Source organism: Mytilus galloprovincialis, chromosome 4 (assembly GCF_965363235.1).
Source record: "Mytilus galloprovincialis chromosome 4, xbMytGall1.hap1.1, whole genome shotgun sequence".
In the NCBI taxonomy this organism is placed as follows: Eukaryota; Metazoa; Mollusca; class Bivalvia; order Mytilida; family Mytilidae; genus Mytilus; species Mytilus galloprovincialis.
The window spans coordinates 96,834,327-96,855,114 of record NC_134841.1 but is presented as its reverse complement, the minus strand read 5'-3'; the positions used below and the strand labels follow the sequence as shown (position 1 = coordinate 96,855,114).

The 20,788-nt window shown below is 32.3% G+C and overlaps 1 protein-coding gene across 3 annotated transcripts in view; it reads left to right on the top strand.

Moving 5' to 3' along the window:
* Positions 1 to 20,788, top strand: part of LOC143073530 (transient receptor potential cation channel subfamily M member 3-like) — a 132,755-nt gene that overhangs the window by 23,971 nt on the left and 87,996 nt on the right. For 2 of the 3 annotated variants that reach the window (XM_076249161.1, XM_076249163.1), the window contains exon 2: positions 16,396 to 16,488. In XM_076249161.1, coding sequence (XP_076105276.1) covers positions 16,411 to 16,488 — 78 coding nt within the window. In that variant the 5' untranslated portion in view covers positions 16,396 to 16,410. Of the gene's footprint in view, positions 1 to 2,942; positions 3,035 to 16,395; positions 16,489 to 20,788 lie in introns of those variants that run through there. The other variant, XM_076249162.1, reaches the window with a different exon arrangement.

Here is a 20,788-nt window from a genome sequence, read left to right as displayed (position 1 = left end):
TTCAGCATGCTCAAGTGCATCAAACTGACAACAGACATCAGAAAAAACGTTTTAATGACAATAAGTATCATAGCATCAGTATAATTTAAAAACAACCGAGTCATCATCTACTTCTTAGAATATTATAGTTCAGTGTATCAAGACCGAGATCAAGCTAAAGACAAGTGCTCTAAAAAATGATTTAATAACATTTGTCACGGGCCATGTACATTGTACTAGCAAACTGACTTTCTTAGTGCTTAACAATGCAGTAGCGGATCCAGAACTTTTTATCCTCACACTTTATTCCTGGGGCAGTAAAATTCTTTAAGATTGACCTACATGTATAATTAACAATGTGTCGTCCTAAGACTGATGCAATGATTACTAGTATATCAAATAAATGGCTCAAAACAAAAAATTCAAATAAATGGCTCAAAACAAAAAATTCAAATAACATTGCCTCAATGGTGATTACACAGCAGAAACTAAAACGTGTTGTAGGGTTATAAGCACCTCAGATCAACATTGTAGGAATCTAGTGTATATAAACTTTTTATTCCTGAGGTCATACTACTATTGTTATGCCCCCACCATAATGAGTTGTATCCTTGTTTTTCAAGTTCTATAAGTATGTACGTCCCTTACTTGTACGTACATCCATACATCCCAAACTTGATTTCTGTTTTCTTTAGTTTGCCTGAACCAAATTTTATGAAACTTTATATACACAATGCTTATAACCACAAAACACAAGTCAAGCTTGAATTTTGTTGGCGTCACTTTCACCATTCTAGGTGTAAAGGGGTGAAATTTTCAGTATACCCTATCAAGTATATATACCCTTATATATAAGTTTGACTTGTAGCTTTCTTCGGTTATACATTTATCAGGTGAAATTAAAACGGTCTTAAGATTTAGAAGTATAAACAAGAATGTGTCCATAATACACGCATGCCCCATCTGCACTACCATTTTCTATGTTCAGTGGACCGTGAAAATGGAGTAAAAACTGTAATTTGGCATTTAATTTAGAAAGATTAAATCATAGGGAACATCTGTAATACTAAAATAACGAGGTCCAATTTGTCAGCAGTAATTAATATTACCAATAATTGATAAGATCCAAGTTGACGGATTCAAACAGAAAGATTTTGAAAGCAGAGAAAACTGTGCATCTTATATACTGCATGACTTTATCAGATGACAATCCCAATACTAAAATAAGGCTTACGCATAGTTATATACTTTAATTCAGTCACAGACCCAAGATATCACGGGTGTTTTCTAGTGTGTACTAAGTTTCAAATTGATTGGACTTCAACTTCATCAAAAACTACCTCGACCAAAAACTTTAACCTGAATGAGACAGACAGATGAATGGACGGACGAACGGACGCACAGACTAGAAAACATAATGCCCATAAATGGGGCCTAAAAAGTGAATTTTGGAAATTACTGGCAAGACAATAGTTTAGTTTGAAAAATCAAAACTGTGATTAAATACATATTTGAAATAATACACGTCTATAACCTACATGACCTATTTGAAATAATACACATATATATAGTTGCAAACTTTCCAGAGGTGCTATCCAGCACTTTGATTTTTATTGTTTTATACAATAAACAATGTATATTCACTTTTACTACCAACCAATCTTTACCATTCAGTGATAACAAGCACTTTATTTTACATTTTAATATTTTATGATGTATTTAAAAGAGTAGTTATTGTTGCAAACTCCATTAGAAATTTGAATTGATATCAGTTTTGGAAAAAGGGAAACAGGGATGTGAAAAAAAAGGGGGGGGGGGTTTAAATTTTTCTCATTTCAGATTTCATAAATAAAAAGAAAATTTCTTCAAACATTTTTTTGAGAGGATTAATATTCAACAGCATAGTGAATTGCTCAAAGGCAAAAAAAAACTTTTAAGTTCATTAGACCACATTCATTCTGTGTCAGAAACCTATGCTGTGTCAACTATTTAATTTTAGATTTAAAAAGTTTGAAGAAGAAATCTTTAATTGATTTGTAAAATCTTGACATTTGTTTTGTGTAAAAAAAACCCATGTAATGTCAAAAATTTGATCACAATCCAAATTCAGAGCTGTATCACGCTTGAATGTTTTGTCCATACTTGCCCCAACTGTTCAGGGTTCGACCTCTGCGGTCGTATAAAGCTGCGCCCTGCGGAGCACCTGGTTCACATTTGCATCTTGTCAACTATATTTTTATCCACACATATCATGTTTTATTTTACTACAGAATTTGTCTTCTGGTTTGTTTAAACTTTATCCTAAACATGCATGAAATATTTGCTGCTGGACATTAATAAAAAACAATCAATCTTTTGGTAAGCAACATATTTCTGTATATGTGTCTTTTAATAATTCAGAAATGTATTTTAATTGAATTCTGTGGATTTTATTGATTGATAGTGCTGTAGTTGATGGATGTCATTGTTTTAATAAGTTTGTTACTGTTGTCAATATCATATCATATTGTAAAAGTGTTTTGAATACTCCAAATGTCATGACAAAATGTTGATGAAAGTGGTGTTCAGTAAAGTAACCTTCACTTTGGTGACATATACTATATAGTAGACTGACTTATCTAGTAAGGACTAATTAACAAGTAGAACATGTAAGTACATAGTTGTTCATTTTTGGGGACCCTTATAGCTTGCTGATCAGTGTCAGCCAATGTTGAAGACCGTACTTTGACCTATAATTCTTTACTTAAATCAAATTGTGACTTGGATGGAGAGTTGTCTCATTGGCACTCAAACAACATGATCGCATCTTCTTATATCTAGTACATGTAAGTAGAGACTGACTTATATATAAGAGGAAGGACTTATAAACAGGTAGTACATGTAAGTACAAAGTAACTTCCTGTTGCATATTTGAGTGATATGGATATTTGTGGTGTAAAATGTTGAGTAAACAAATATTGGATGCATATACAAGCTTACAAATTTCTGTAAATTGTATGGTAGACAACTAATGCTACAAAAGTAAGAAGAGTTGGATGTAACTTATCACTTCAAGGTATTCTTACAACATAATAGTCATTTAATATAATGCACATATTAATAACAACAGAATGTCTATAATGTTTGTCATCAAATTGACTTTAAATTTAGAAATTTTTGCTATCTGTTATGATTGCAAAGGACAAGCCATGCACAAACATATAAAATGGAATTTGAAGTTTGCTTACATTATTTGTATTGCTGCATTTTTTTAAATCACAATAACCAGTCTTGTTTGTCAATTGTTCAACATGCACAAAATGCTGTTAATCTCACCTTTAAATATATACTGGATTCTGCATTTGAAAATTGCTGACCATATATCAAAAGTTTCCCTAATTGGTATTATCTTGCATCCTCACGTCTTATTAACAGCCACATGATCTGAGTTATATGGTAGAGATATCTGAACTATTTATTTATATCAATGTTTGATAAAAAAGCAGAATACAGCAATATTGTAATATTGTACAATTATTTCATTCTTATACCTTTGTGGATACCTCTAGTGTTTCCATTCTCCAACTTAAGTTTACCTCAACCAAATGTTATGAAACTTATACATAATGCTTAGTAGTTAGTACCTCAAAATACAGATCAAGTTTGAAATTTGGTGGTGTCGTGCTTTTTAAATTTAAAAATCGCTGACCTAAAAGCTTAAGGAAAACCTTGGCCACCACCTACGATCTATTTTTTATATAGAATTCATTGGTATATAAGTTTTTTTAATTGTGGATGGGGGCCAAGGTTATATATACCAAAAACAATAAAAATTATTTACTTTAGAAAACAAATATTATGGTTTATTTAAGGAGTCATAGCTTCAGAAGGCTCCAAAAATATTTGTTTTTGTCTAAATAGTCTTATCATAAGTATTCTATGTGATATTTGTAGAATTTTGGTAGGATTTAATAAAAAAAAACCCATCAAAATCTTAGGGCCAGTTTTAGCCCTTTGTGAATATCCACCTTTTGGGTAGCATTGCTTTTTACCGTTGCTTAGTTATGTCCCTTTATAACTTTATATGATATGCCAGCAGGGGCACCGTCTGTGTCCAATGCACACATTCCACATTTTTTTTACATGTTTGTTTTTTGTCAAAAACTTAAATGGCACTGAAATTTTTTCTAATTAAAAATGAGATACCAAATTTTATGAGATGTGTGTGCACTTTGTATGTTTATCAAGGTGAGCTTCAAAGATATTTAAAAGAAATAGATCTTTTTGATGAATTGGATACAGTTTAACTACATACATGTATTATAGTGTAATAGAATCCCAGTTATAAGGTTACCAGTCCAGTTACCCACATTTGTAGCTTGAAATGGAATATTGTATGAGTATAAAATTATGTAGGTAAAGATACTTAAATCTGTAGTATATTCAAAGGGTATTTATGAAACTTTCAATTTTTGTTAAATTTTAAGTGATTCTTAAATATACAGGGTGGATGATTGTCTGAGTAACGTGTCCAAATTTTATTTTAAATTTGAACCAGGAAGTTAAAAGACCTACCTTATTTAATACTCCTAATAGTATTCATTCTATTGCATTCTTTAATGCTAATCATGACCTCAAGAATTCTCCAAATATCCATGAAGTGGGCTGAACTAGTATAAGAGGCAATTAAAATTTGGCAGTTGAGTATAGGGATTAAAAAATCTTCCTTAATAAATTATGATAAAACTGCATTGAAATACATGTAATATGGAAAATATAATGATCCCTGTTCCTATTGATTAGGGGGAAGGTGCAAGTGGGAATTATAGAATATCAAAACTAGAAACTATATAGCCTTGTATTACATAGAAAACATCAGTAGTATCAAATGTAAGTATGATACCTCTCTCTTTTATCTTTATTTTAAAGCATTTTAAAACATGAGGCTGACTGCTTTGATCATGTTGATGTGTTTGACTTTGTAAAATCAATAGATGATTTTAGAAAGCTAATATGAGTATTGTCGTCTTATTACATGTACATATGTAACAGATAAGCCAGATCAAATTCATCCTTACAATAGACTGAATAGTAAGTAACTCTCTTTTCCATTCCTGGAACCATAAAAAAATATAGATTCTATAAATACATTTCTATAAATAAGTTATATTTAGAGCCTGAATACTAAGTATGGTATACAAAAATATTACCCCATCTAAAATTCTTAAATAAATTTGCATGTGTCTAAAAAGGGCTGTATTTGATTTTTTGGATTAAAGATAGCACTACAGTTTGACTTCTCTAATTAGGGCCCCGCCGACTAAGGCGGGTCGCCCTATAGTGATCAGTCTGTCCGTCCGTCCGTCCGTCTGTCCGTCCGTCCGTCTGTCCGTCCGTCCGTCTGTCCGTCCGTCCGTCCGTAACACTTTAACTTTGTGTCCGCTCTATATCTTAAAAACCGTTATGATTTCAAAGTTTATACTTGACATCCATTTTAACCAACACCAGAGGGTGTGTCATGATGTATGTAAAACTTCCTAGGTCAAAGGTCAAGGTCAAAAACTTTGGTTTCAGTTGACAACCCTGTGTCCTGTGGTGAAGATCGTGTCCGCTCTATATCTTGAGAACCGTTATGATTTCAAAGTTTATACTTGACATCCATTTTAACCAACACCAGAGGGTGTGTCATGATGTATGTAAAACTTCCTAGGTCAAAGGTCAAGGTCAAAAACTTTGGTTTCAGTTGACAACCCTGTGTCCTGTGGTGAAGATCGTGTCCGCTCTATATCTTGAGAACCGTTATGATTTCAAAGTTTATACTTGACATGTATATGTACCAACACCAGAGGGTGTGTCATAATTTATGAACGACTGCCTAGGGCAAAGTTCAAGGTCAAAAACTTTGGTTTCAGTTGACAACTGCATGTCCTATGGTAAAGATTGTGTCCGCTCTATATCTTGAGAACCGTTATCATTTCAAAGTTTATACTTGACATGTATATAAACCAACACCAAAGGGTGTGTCATAATTTATGTGCAACTTCCTAGGTCAAAGGTCAAGGTCAAAAACTTTGGTTTCAGTTGACAACCCCATGTCCTATGGTAAAGATCGTGTCCGCTCTATATCTTGAGAACCGTTATCATTTCAAAGTTTATACTTGACATGTTTATAAACCAACACCAAAGGGTGTGTCATAATTTATTTACAACTTCCTAGGTCAAAGGTCAAGGTCAAAAACTTTGATTTCAGGTGACAAACCCATGTCCTATGGTAAAGATACAATTTTTTAATGCACATTATTCACAGCGGGGCCCACAGAGATGGCTCCCATCTCAATGATATCTAGTTTATTCAAAATAATGCATTGTTGACATGTGTTTTTTTTTCAAGCTTCGAAGATTTTGTTTGTTTACATTTCTTATTAAATGAATAAAATCTGGTCACAGGTGAAAAAACCTGATCTAACCACTCAAAAATACATAAGCCCAACAGGACACCTGAATATCATTAGTGTGATTATAAGCTTTCTTTTACTTTGATATATTGATGGATATAGATTACTGTGGTTTATTTGAACACTGTTCCTCACCGTGATATATATACACCATGTATTTATTGTCGAGCCATCAACTGTAGTCGAAAAAGCAAGATTAAGCAATGCTACATTCCGTCATCATCAGTGTCGGCGGCGGTGGCGGCGACAAATATTCACTCTGGTAAAGTTTTTGAAATTTTAATAACTTTCTTAAACTATACTGGATTTCTACCAAACTTGGACAGAAGCTTGTTTATGATCATAAGATAGTATCAAGAAGTAAATTTTGTAGTAATAAAATTCTTTTTTTTCCGTATTTTACTTATAAATGGACTTAGTTTTTCTGCAGGGAAGCATTACATTCACTCTGTGGTTAAAGTTTTTAAAATTTGAATAACATTCTTAAACTGTAATGGATTTCTACCAAACTTGGTACATTCCGTCATCATCAGTGTCGGCGGCGGTGGCGGCGACAAATATTCACTCTGGTAAAGTTTTTGAAATTTTAATAACTTTCTTAAACTATACTGGATTTCTACCAAACTTGGACAGAAGCTTGTTTATGATCATAAGATAGTATCAAGAAGGAAATTTTGTAAAAAAATAAATCCATTTTTTCTGTGTTTTACTTTTAAATGGACTTAGATTTTCTGCCAGGAAACAACACATTCACTCTGTGGTTAAAAAAAACTTTCTTTAACTTTCCTGGGTTTGTACCAACCTTGGACAGAAGCTTGTTTATGACCATAAGATAGTATCCAGAAGAAAATTTTGTATAAAGATAAATCCATTTTTTCCGTATTTTACTTTTAAATGGACTTAGATTTTCTGCCAGGAAACAACACATTCACTCTGTGATTAAATTTTGAAAAAAAATAATAACTTTCTTATACTATTTTAGATTTGTACCAAATTTGGACAGAAGCTTGTTTATGATCAAAAGCTAGTATCTAGAAAGAAATTTTGTTAATTTTTTGTACCTGTGTATCTGTATTTTACTTATAAATGGACTTAGTTTTTCTTCCAGTTAACATTACATACAGTCTGCAGTTCAAGTTTTTAAAACATTTATTAGATTCATCTATCCTGGATTTTTACCAAACTTGGTCAGAAGCTTCTTACAATCAAAAGTAATCAAGAGGAATATTTTTATTGATTTTTTTCCTCATTTTTGTTGAGCCTGTGATTTGCAGCAAAAGTAGACGAGACACTGGGTTCCGAGGAACCCTTACAAATTTTCATTAGATTTATCACTTGTGTATTTTATAAAAAAGGTAGGATTTTTTGGGTTTTGAATTGGAAACTACATATTAGTTCAGGATTTGAAAATTACAACATGCACTTGTTATTGGTGATCTTCATGTCAAAGTCACATTTCCAATGACTGATCCAGGGTGGAGGAGTGTCTATTTGTTCCGCCTAACAGAAGTTCCACTGGAAACTTTGTTATAAACTGTGTCATAATACCTATTCCTGTTGGAACTAATATTCTATACCATTTATTAAGTTAGGAACATATACTGTTATATTTATTCCTGTGGAAATAATATTCCAGAATATTTCTTCCTTTTAAACCTTATATTATGAATGAACTTCTATTCCATGACAGGGGGTCGTTCACATTTTTTGACAATACATATAGGAAGATGTAGTGTGAGTGCCAATGAGACAACTCTCTATCCAAATAACAAGTTATAAAAGTAAACCATTATCGGTCAATGTATGGCCTTCAACAAGGAGCTGAATGCTTTTAAACGGGAATATATGGTTGCCTTGATCAGCCCTAGATTCCAATTACACCTTAAACAGAAGATGTAAAAATCCAAAAATATGCATGAAATGAGATAATTTTATTAAGACAAGCATTTAAAGGTTTAATTGAGTATGAGGGCAACACTTAGCAGTTATGTTTGCCTGTTTAGTAGGAAAAGATAGTTATTATTTATAGATCATAATACCTGGCAGTTAGTAGGTTAATTATGTCAACACTATTGTATTTATAGACCTGGGTACTGTTAGATCGTTATTGACCTGGTTCAGAATGGGGGTATTGAGTTTTTCTACGTTTTATTTTGAAACTCTACTTGAGATGACGTAGATGAATGTTATAGATCGTAATAGAACTTTGAAGCTTTATTGTTTAAGAAAAGAATACGGGAATCTCAGTTTAGTAATGATGTTACTGTAAATAATAGATGTATTACTTGATATTTACACCATTGAATTTGTTTTATTGTCTTGGAGGTGTCATAAAAGGATATTAATTTTGAGAATGTAAAATATATTGGTTCTTCTAGATTAGTCCCAACAGTTATTCCTTCCACCCACGATTTTATGTACCTTGTGAATTGTGTAAATGGTCATATCAATGACAATGTTGCCATTTATGGAATTTTCTTTTCATAATTTGTGTTTTGTTGAGTATGCTACTGTGTATAATTGTTTTGTTGATGATGAAAACAACCTAGAACAAGTGTTGAAGGACATAAACAACTGCTTCACTTATACATATATATTGCATTGCAAAATGTGAATTGAAGTAGGTGTATTGTTCTTTTATCGTTACAGGAATAAAAAAACCAAAACTGTAAGTACGTTTGTACTTGTGGATCTACATGTTTATTTTAACAGTACTCTTTTTATTTGAACAATAATATTTTTTCAGTTATATTTATCAGGATATTTTTTTTTATTCAAACAATGATGTACAATGTACAGATGATTTAGTCTGCTCATATTTATAGTATTTTCACTACTCTGAACCAGTTTTGACTTGACTGCAGTATAGTGCTAGCGGTAAACATAGATAATCTCTGTTAGTTAAAACTTTGTTAAAGAAAGTCATTTCTACTATAAAGTGTACATGTATTCTTTTGGAAATTAGATATTAAATTGGACTGTAAAAAAAAGTAGGAAATGGTATCTTTCTTATTTAAAGGTATTGTTCAATGAACTGGCTAGTATTTATTCATTAACAGGATGAAAAGCTATTTTTGCCTTTCGTGCAGCCTTGACCTTCACATGCCTTGAGACTCCTAAGTGTAAGCTGTTGAAATTCATCTTTCCCTGTCAGTCTTGTGAGTCCTGACTGGAAAATTATGGAGTGTTTTATGATATACATTACTCAGAAAATTTGCTAAAGCCACAAGGACTGACAAACTTCAAATAGATTTCAGCATCTCTGTGCCTCATAAATTTTATAAAGCTTTCTCCACTTGGTGTCTGCATTCATTTGTTGTCTGTTTTATGGTTTAGAATCCTTGGAGTTAGGTATGTTTGTTATTATATTATTGCATATTGTCTATTTTGACCATGGTAATTTTAGGATGATCAAATTTTTACCAGTTGACTCCTCAGTCTTCATTCTTAACCACAGGCCTAGCAGCGGGCAGGCATGTAATATTGCTTTCAGGCCTTTAAAAATCATTTCAACATGTTAACAAAATCTTATTTATAAAAAATTCCTAAAATTAAGCTCCTAGCCTGTTGATCGAAAACTTTGTCACAGAGAAGACTGTTATAACCCTTACATGAGGACTTTTCCTATTTTTATGCTCCATTTATGGGGATTATGTTTTCTGGTCTGTGCGTCTGTCTGTTCTTTCGTCTGTCTGTCCGTCTGTTCGTCCCATTTCAGGTTAAAGTTTTTGGTCGAGGTAGGTTTTGATGAAGTTGAAGTCCGATCAACTTGAAACTTAGTAAACATGTTCCCTATTATATGATCTTTCTAATTTTAATGGCAAATTAGAGATTTTATCCCATTTTCACGGTCCATCGAACATAGAAAATGATAATGCGAATGGGGCATTCATGTACTTGGGACACATTCTTGTTATATGTTCATTAATACAGGACATATTTATAGATATCGTTGATCATCTCAACGAGATTGGTTTTTCACGCTTGAGCCAGGACGGCGAAATTTGTTTATCGATGACCAATAATAATCTGTTTATCACTATTTTACCTATGATGACGTTGTCAATTTCATGTCAATTTCATTAGCAACACCACTTGCGTCCTGTCCTTAGTTTCTTTCGATAATTTTCCATCTCCAGCGAGTAGCATGATAAGAAAATATCCACAAATAAGATCAAAGGAAAAATGCACAAAATAGCGATAATATTCTATACCATTGTCTGTCTGTCAGTTTTATGTTATCAAGTTATGTGGTGTAATTCATTGAAAAAGGGTGGTTTTCATTCAACTTTGATAAATTATTTATATCTTTTGCAATGATTTGACGTTTATATAAATTTTAGATTTTACCTTTCTGAGTTATGAGGTATTTTTTTCATTTAAAAGGGGGGATTTTTCTGGTTTCTGACAATAACTCAAAAGTACTTCAAGCAGTTATCATAAAAAATTGGTGAGTGCTTAATTTCTATTTAGCTCTTTTATAAATTTCTGATATGACATTAAGGAGTTATGGAATGCTACTTTTTGAAAAAGCGACTGGCCTATCATGCGCTCATGGCGCAGCTGTTTATTACATTTCCTTATAAACTAGACAGAAGAGAAAGAGCTCCAGTGAACAGAAAAAGTTATCAGCAACTCAAGAAAAAAAAGTTTTTAGCATTGATTTATATTCTAGTGTATATTGTTGGAGAGTGGACATTGGGAAGGTACACATTGATCCAGATGATCAACACTGGCTCTTCAGAGCATCCAGTTAGCAAGATCTGTGTTCATGCTGTTAAATTATATAATAAGATTATTATTAGACTATTTTGAAACTAATTATTCTAGTAAAAGCAAAACGCACAATTATTTTGTTTTCCATTTGAGTTCTGAAATGTGTTGTGACAAAGTAGTTTATTTTTTCCTTTTTATCATCTGTAGGAATAATCTCTGGAGAATTTGAGATTTATCTAATTGATCTGAGTTTTGGCATTACAAGATATTGGTACATTGATACAATGGAAAAACTTTGGAAAAATTGTCACTCTTCGAAATGTAACTATTCTATGGTTGGCATTTATTCCATAAGGGCACTATATTGATTATTTGTTTGTAAGAAAAGGTTCTGGGAAATAAAAATAATGAAAACAAATTTACAATAAAGACAGGATATTATTATTAGGTCTTTCCACTTTTCCGTGGAAAGACCTATTGGATTTCTTCTGATTATTATTATTTTTTTTTTTCTTAATTCTGCCTAATTTTTTTCCTTCGCTGTTTTTTTGTTTTGCAAGATGTCGCTTAGATTTTTGGAATATGATATCGAACAGTTTATACGCTTTTGAAACCAACTCTGCTTAACCGAATACTTTCCCAAATAAGAGTTATCTCCCCGAAAACTGATTTCTTGTTAGCTCTAAGGCTTCTCAACCGTATAAGAAACCAACAAATTTATTTTTCCAAATTGCTCGTTATATCCTCAGGATGTTCTGCGTTATTTTGACCGAAGCCGTCTTTAGATTCCATATGAAAGTTATCCCCCCTTTTATGTTTGATATAAGAATATGCATTTCTAACTGGTAAACCATAAGTGATAGAGACCTAGGGTCTTTTGATTTGAGATCCTTGGTCCAAAAAAATGAAAATTAGGTCAAGGTCATATTCTAAATTTTGATTTTGGCTTATTTTCACTTATTTTCAAAAGCCGTATAACTTATCGACAAATTATTTTTGCTAAATTGTTAGTTGCGACATGTCATAACACGTAAATTTTAGTCGAAAGAGTATGTAGACATTTGATGCCAGTTTTGCCCCCTTTTATATCTAATATTAGTTGTAAGGTAATACAACTCAATAACAATATATAGTAGAGGCCTAGAGTCTTTTGATTTGAGGTCCTTGGTTGATGACCTCGAAATTGAGCTCAAGGTCATAGGTAAATGTAACGTTCTAGATTTTGACCTTTGCTTTTACCTCATATGTATACATGATCAAGACATGGGACTTTTAAAATTAGGTTGCAAGCAATGTGATCTAGAAAAAGACAACCGGAAGTGATTTTTGTAAACTGGAAGTAGCTATATTTTGTACTTAATTAATGACAAAGTATATAGAACCATATATTTTTGGAATCAGTGTCAAATCAGCAATAAAAAAATACCGGAAGTAACATATTTTAAACCGGAAGTAAAAAATGATCTCCATTATTTATATCTTTTTGTATAGAAACCATATATTTTTGGAATAAGCGTTTAATAAGCTGTCATTTGAAGCTAAAATTGACATTTAAAACCAAATTACAATATTTTCATATAAAAAAAGGTCTTAACTGGTGAAAAGACCATCAATGGTTCTCTGAACAATTGGTTTTTAATTTTGTATTGTTTTTCTTCAAATACAGCAAATAATGAAAACAGATGCCCATAGGAGTTTATGTATAATTTATTTTAAATGTTGCTTTGTGAACTAATCTCACTTTGTTTCTCATATCACTGTATATATGAAACAAGAATAAAACAATTCTCGGTACATAAGAAGCTGGATCTGAAAAGTTAAAATGGAAAGGTAAAAAAAATTGAATAAAATGCAGCAAAAATTAAAACTTAAATTAAAGTCACTAAGCAAATTGGAACAGATTTTATTCTTACAACATTGTTTTACATTTGTCATTTCAGGGCCTATTATAGCAGTCAGAGTTATTGTTGTATGGATTTTGCTCTTGTCGAAGGCTAGACAGTGAAACATAGTTATTAATATCTGTGTCATTCAGTCTCTTGTGGAGAGTTGTCTCATTGGCAATCATACCACATTTTCTTTTTTTATATAAACAACTAATGCAAAAAAATTGTAAATTGAGAAGACCTTACATAAAGGTGCAAACATCAAGAATGATAGTAATGATAATAATAAAATAATAATACATTTTTTATTAAAAGAGGGTACACTAAGTTAGTTACAATAAACTAATCTTCCCTGAGGCCCTCAAAATTCCTAAAAAAAAAAATTCCTAATCCAATAATTATTTACAAATAGTAAAAAGAATTAAAGGCTAAGTATTATGCAGCTTTTTTTTTTATACCCCCACCATAGTGGAGGGGGCAATAAGTTTTACCCTTGTCCATCTTAAAATATGTATCTACCTTCACATGTATTTCCTGTACATCCCAATGATGGTGAAAAGATCTGACTACTTCAAAAAATTATAATGCTAAGAACTATAAGAAAAACACTAAAAATGATTATTAAAAAAAACTTATACTGATTTGCTGTATTTTTTGTTGATTTTTGTCTCGCCTTGACAGAGCCGAAAAGAGAGACATAGGTATGCTGTTTCCGGTGTCGGCAGCGATGGCGATGGCGTCAACAATGTATTAGTTTGTGATTAGGTCTAGTTTATGGTGAACGGCAAGTGGTAGGTCAATGATATTTGGTATTCAGTTGTATAAGCATTGGCACATCTCATTTCCATGGAGATTATTTGGCCCTGCCCCTCAGTCATGGTCTATTGACTTCAAAACTTTTGCTTATTTTACATCTTTTAGTTTGTGATTAGGTCAGTTTATGGGGAATTACAAGTGGTAGGTCAATGATATTTGGTATGCAGTTGTATAACCATTGGCATATCTCGTTTCCATGGAGATAAATTGGCTCCACCCCCTTAGTCATGGTCTATTGACTTTGAAAATTTTTCTAAGTTATCATGTATTAGTTTGTGATTAGGTCAGTTAAAGGGGAATCATTAGTGGTAGGCCAATGTTAATTGGTATTCAGTTGTATAAGCTTTGGCACATCTCATTTCCATGGAGAATATTTGGCCTTGCCCCTCAGTCACAGTCTAATGACTTTGAAACTTATCTTAGTTTACATGTATTAGTTTGTGATTAGATCAGCTTAAAATGAACGGCTTATGTTAAGTCAATGATATTTGGTAAGCAAATTTATTGGCATTTGCATGTATTGTTTCCATGGAGATTATATAGCCCCACCCCTTTCTTCATAGTTCATTGACTTTGAAACTTTTACATAGTTTACAAGTTAATGTTTGTATTTAGGTTTGGGAACGACTTATAATAAGTCAATGGTATTTGGTATGCAGTTGTATTTGCATTGGCACACTTCATTAACATGGAGAGTGTTTAGCCATGTAACTCAGTCATGGTTCATTGACTTTGAATATTTGCATAACTTGTGTAAGATGTTAGAGTATTGCTATTTGGATTTCAACATTCGCTATCTGATAACAGTTTATTTGTAATGTTTTTATCAATAAACTATCATTTAAATAACTGGTTACAGTTTTATTGATTAAGAAATGACTGTAATATTTTTTCTGTCTATGAAGAAATAACATAAAAAATGTGGTGCACACTGAATAAACCATGTAGTGGGTTATTTTAAAGTGTGCACCACATTTTTTATGTTATTTCAAATGGACAGATAAATATCACAGTAATTCATTACAATTTAATTCTAAATTCCATTTTAAACCGGAGTAAACCACGAAAAAAGGTTGATTGCATCACAGTCACATGACTAAATTATGTATATGGGCTGATAAACAAAACAACATCAGCCAATCAGAAGAGTCTTTACATCTAAAATTAAATTTTTAAACTATCATTTAAATAACCGGTTACAAGCTTCTGATGCAATTTCCTTGATCTTTAATGAAATTAAGACCCAAGTTCATTTGTATGTTCAGTGTCAACTTTTTTTCTTTGCCATGTATATATATTTCCTATAAAACACTTTAAACTATTTTGATCTGAGCGTCACTGATGAGTTTTATGTAGACAAAATGTGCGTCTGGTGTATTAAATTATAATGCTGGTACCTATGATAATTATTTAAAAAAAAAATCATATTGAAGACACTTATTGTTGAATTTATATAGAGAATATCATATGGCTTTTTCAATATCGCATCCGTATCAACCCGAGACACCAATATAATCCCAAGAGCTCTGCTCTAGGGATTATATTGGTTGAGGGTTGATACGGTGTGTGATATTGAAAAAGCCATATCATATACACTTTATTATATACATATATCTCAAGTAGATGTTTTTTTTGTGTGACATGACGTCATACAAATAAGGGTTTTGATAAAGCCTTTGCAATAGTGACTGCAATCGATGACGTGACGTCATACAGATTAAAGGTGTGATAAAGCTTTGGAACCCGGGTGGCTGATACAGCACGCTTGCCATTGATTGTATTACACATACAATTTATCTGTATTTACTACTAAGTATAAAATAAATATATTTATTATAGTGAAAATAGTGATAAATTACAAGTGAGGAATACTTTTGACTGTATTCTGTATAAATCAAAAGGTTAGATTGTGATTTTGGAATAACTTAATAATCACTGTACATATGCTTACAGAAATAATCAAACTATTGATTTTTCACCGTAATGACTTTCTAATGGTATTGACTCACAGGTTATTCCACTGGGTATCTGAGTTAATGCAACAAATAAACGAATTAAACTTTAAAAAAAGTGTTATTATCATTGACTCATTTTGTTATAGTATATGGATAAACAGATTGCTACTGAATGATCTTCAGCTGATAATTATGGTCAGACTTATAAACATGAAAATAGTATCAAAAATTTAACAAGAATGATTCCGATTTTTAATAGATTATTGTATTTCATTTGGAACCATTGGATGTATTTCCAATACCTGATGTTCTTATTGGGAATGAACAAAGCATATCGTCGGTATATTGACTAGGTCATTTGATGACAAATTCTTCTCTTATGAAAATATTCTCCACCTATTTTACTTAATGTATCTGTTTGTTATATATACATGTATAAGCACATAGGTTGAATTTTTATGTCTACATAGTCAAAACTGTTTGTATAAAAACATGGTAGAACTGTCTAACATCATAGTACAGACAATCGTGACTAGCGGTATGAATGGTGCAATGTTTTATTATGTTTGTTTAGTGATTTATTTTTAATCAAGTTATTTATAATTTCAGATATGTTAGCCTGGCATGGCGTTATTCCGAACATCAACCCATAAAGACGCTCCTGAACAAGTATCCCTTGTACGTCAATCAAGTGTATATCAGGTAGGTACCAGGTGTTAAGTTGTCATCTGGCTGTCATATTGTACCAATAATGGCTCATTGGAACACCTAAGCAGCCTAACAAACTTGCAAAGTAACATGTAGGGTAGTTGAATCTGTAGATTGAATGATGGCTGTCATTGTCCAATCGTGTGTCAATTGACTCTACTAAATTCTTCTATCCCTAAATTTAATTTTACATATGTTTTTTTTACTTAATAAGTAGTAGGAAAAATTTTTGGTACAGACTGCTGTACTTACATAAGATTTTGGTACAGACTGCTGTACCTACAAAAGATTTTGGTACAGACTGCTGTACCTACATAAGATTTTGGTAAAGACTTCTGTATCTACATAAGATTTTGGTACAGACTGCTGTATTATATACAAACTTCAATATCGTGACTATGTATGGTTTACCATAGATCCAAGTTGTCTCTTTTAATATCTGATATTATGGACTAATTTGTTAGTTATAAGGGTGCAATTTTGGGTGGATTGGGGAACACATAGCTAGAACTTGATAATTAATTAATTTCAGGGAATGCACAAGTCTGCATTTAGAATGAAATTCAAAACAGTGTGGCTGTGGCCATTGATTGACACATTAAATTCGTCCATTGACTGGGACAATTTACGTGAACGTTTGTCTGTAACGACCACTGTTCACGACGTACCAACTATAGACATTTAAACTGTGGGGTCACCAAAGGTTTCTTAACGCCTTTAATTATAAAATAATTCGAAAAATTAATTAGGAATAACCTTTATGTTTTGATTTATATAATTGATATAAATCAAAACATCGTGTTATTTCTGATTAATTTTTCGAATTACTTTATTAAGGTGTTGAGAACCTTTAGTGACCCCATAGTTTAAGTTTCTTTAAATAGTACATAGTGAGCAGTGGTCGTTACATACAAACGTTCACCTAAATTGTCCCAGTCAATGGATGAATTTAATGTGTCAATCAATGGCCACAGCCACACTGTTTTGAATTTCATTCTATTTTTATCTTTATCTTATCACCTGGCACTTTAACAACTTGCCTGAACAGTTTGTTCAAAATTCTGACCAGTTAAACATGTTTGTTTTATAAAACAAATTTCAATTTGGTCAGAATTTGGAATAAGTTGCAATAGGTGGAGAGCAACACCAACAGTCAAGTCACGGTAACTTAGTTTAAAAATTCAAACATAAAATGTAGTATAAAGGTTGCTTGAAAAGTAACGGAACCAAACAGGAAATCATATAGTGTATCAGAATTTTCATGAATATCATCTCATGTCGACAAGTAATTGAAATTTGTACATTTTGTGTATTTTGTTGGATACTTGTGTGTTGTGATAAGAAATCAACAAAATTGTTACTTCTACATTAATTATAATTAAGGAATAACAGAATACAATGTTTGTGTATTTGAAAATTCTTTAGCCTTTCGTGATATGATTGTTTATAGATAACATAAATAAAGGGTAGAATTAGATCATTCTAAAGTTAAAATTTACTTAAATGACCAATAGTTAGAGACAAGATAGAGATGTCTCCATTTGATTGCTAATATCTATAATACTAAAATTACGAGGTCCAATTTGTCAGCCGTCATTACGTAAAAACGACGAATCAAAGAATTCAACTTTATATATAACTAATATAGTACAAAGGTGTAGATTAAAAATTACACCACTCCAGGCCCTTTTGTTTTCCACGTAATTAATACTGCCCATAATTAAGAAGTTCCGGGTCGAGTCCGTTACCGATACCAATAGTATATTCATCTGTTACCGATTACCTTATCTGTACGTTCCGCATCTGACAGGCGCACCACCAAACGGTGTATTCAGGATAAATATACTATATAGTATTACACAGGTCATAATCACAGGGTTGACACTACTTAAAATTGTCAAATTGTTACCTATTGTAGTATATTAATCAGTTAGACTTTCTAAGATAACAATACGAATACTAAAAATCTGGACTAAAATAAGGCGTATAGGTAGAGTTTTCAATTTGTTAGCGGGCATGACGTAAAACAGCGAATCAAAGAATTCAATATTTATAACTAATATAGGACAATGCTGTTGATTAAAAAATTCTCCATTCCAGGACCTTTTGTTTTCCAAATAATTAATATTATCAATAATTGATAAGTTCCAGTTCGACGGGTTCAAACAGAAATTTGAAAAAAAAACTGTATATCTTATAATCAGCATGACTTTATCAGATGACAATACTAATACTAAAATAAGGCTTGCGCATAGATATATACTTTAATTCAGTCACGGACCCGCGATATACGGGTGTGTTCTAGTGTTATTGATAGTTAGAGACAAGATAGAGTTGTCTCCATTTGATTGCTAATATGTTATTGTGGATAAAAGAATGCTGAGAATCAGGCTGATGGTTTGTTCTTTTAAATTGTTTCACATTTGTTCTCCTGGGGCCTTTTATAGCGATGTTATCAGTTTTTCCTTTATCAGAGGGTGTACAGTAATTACACACATTGTTTTACATATGTGATAGATAGTTGTATCTTTATCAGAGGGTGTACAGTAATTACACACATTGTTTTACATCTGTAGTGGATACTTGTATCAGAGGGTGTACAGTACTTACACACATTTTTGGAAAGTTTGCTATAGCTTGCTATAGCAATAAACTTTCTTAAGGCATCGGCCTAACCGGAAAAGAGACAGCCTAACTTACTTTAGGAAGTGTGTCCTACTTCTAGATAATGTAGTACTGGTGTTTGAAAACTAATAATAGAAAGATGCTTTTGAAATTTTGAGCTCTTCTATTTTAATAGCATACAGCTTGAATAAAAAATGCACTGAATTTTCATCGTTAAATCAAATAATTCAACTTCATTTGAAAGACGAACAAAAACTACTTCGCGGATCTGCGCTACGCGGAAAGTAAAATCAATGCACACACGAGACAGCAGTTTCTACGTTATGATTTTATCGGTATTCTTCAGACATGCGTCAGATCCATATATGTGTGCCTCCAAACGGGAGTACTACAATCCCGGTTTCAAAGGTTTCCTACCTTCCTCCGATTGAAGAGAAAATTAATAGCGTGTTTAAAATATTTCATGAATGAACATTTGTCGTCGCTTTATACTACGATTTTTACAAATTTCTATTCAATATGTAAAAGCCCGAGAGTATCGGAAGTATCATGGTATCTCATCTGATCTCGGCCCACAACAAACTCGGACTATAATAAACTCGGCCTTTTACATATTCGGCATAAGAAATCGGACTATAACAAAAATCGTAATTATACTAATTGCTATTAAGACTCCTAAACAAAGTTTTTGCTCATTTCTTATTATTTTTCTCCTTGGGGTCTATTTAGTTGTAATTTGAGGGGCCAACAGAAGGGAGGAATTTACTAGAGAACCCTAAGGGATTTTTTTTAACCGGATTTTTGTGACAAAAATGTCGGTTATTGATTTGGGGATGTACGGCAGGCGGGCGGTCGGGCAGTCGGGCGGGCGGGCGGGCGGCAATCAAATGTTGTCCGTGCATTAACTCATGAACCGTTCAACCAAAGCTTTTAAAATTTTAATATGTTATTACTGACAACTATTCGAAGGTCAAGTTCAATAATGGCGATTTTGACTTTTACCGTTCAGGAGTTATGGTTCTTGAAAGATTGAAAAATGGAGTTGTCCGTGCATTTACGCATGAACTGTTCTACCAAAGCTTCCCAAATTTTAATATGTTGTTACTTATGAAAGAATGGAGGTCAAGTTCAATAATGACGAATTTGACTTTTACCGTTCAGGAGTTATGGTTCTTGAAAGATTGAAAAATGGAGTTTCCAGTCGTGTCCGTGCATTTATGCATGAAATGTTCTACCAAAGCTTCCGAAATTTTAATATGCTGTTACTGATGACAAAATGGAGGTCAAGTTCAATAATGACGATTTTGACTTTTACCGTTCAGGAGTTATGGTTCTTGAAAGATTGAAAAATGGTGTTTCCCGTCGTGTCCGTGCATTTTCTCATGAACCATTCAACCAAAGCTTTTGAAATTTTAATATGTTGTTACGGATGACAAAATAGAGGTCAAGTTCAATAATGACGATTTTGACTTTTACCGTTCAGGAGTTATGGTTCTTGAAAGATCGTAAAATGGCGTTTCCATTCAGGTTGTTGCATTTACTCATGAACCATTCAATCTAAGCTTTTCAAATTTTAATATGTTGATACTGATGACAAAATGGAGGTCAAATTTGATATTGACGATTTTCACTTTCACCATTCATCAGTAATGGTTCTTGTGATATTGCC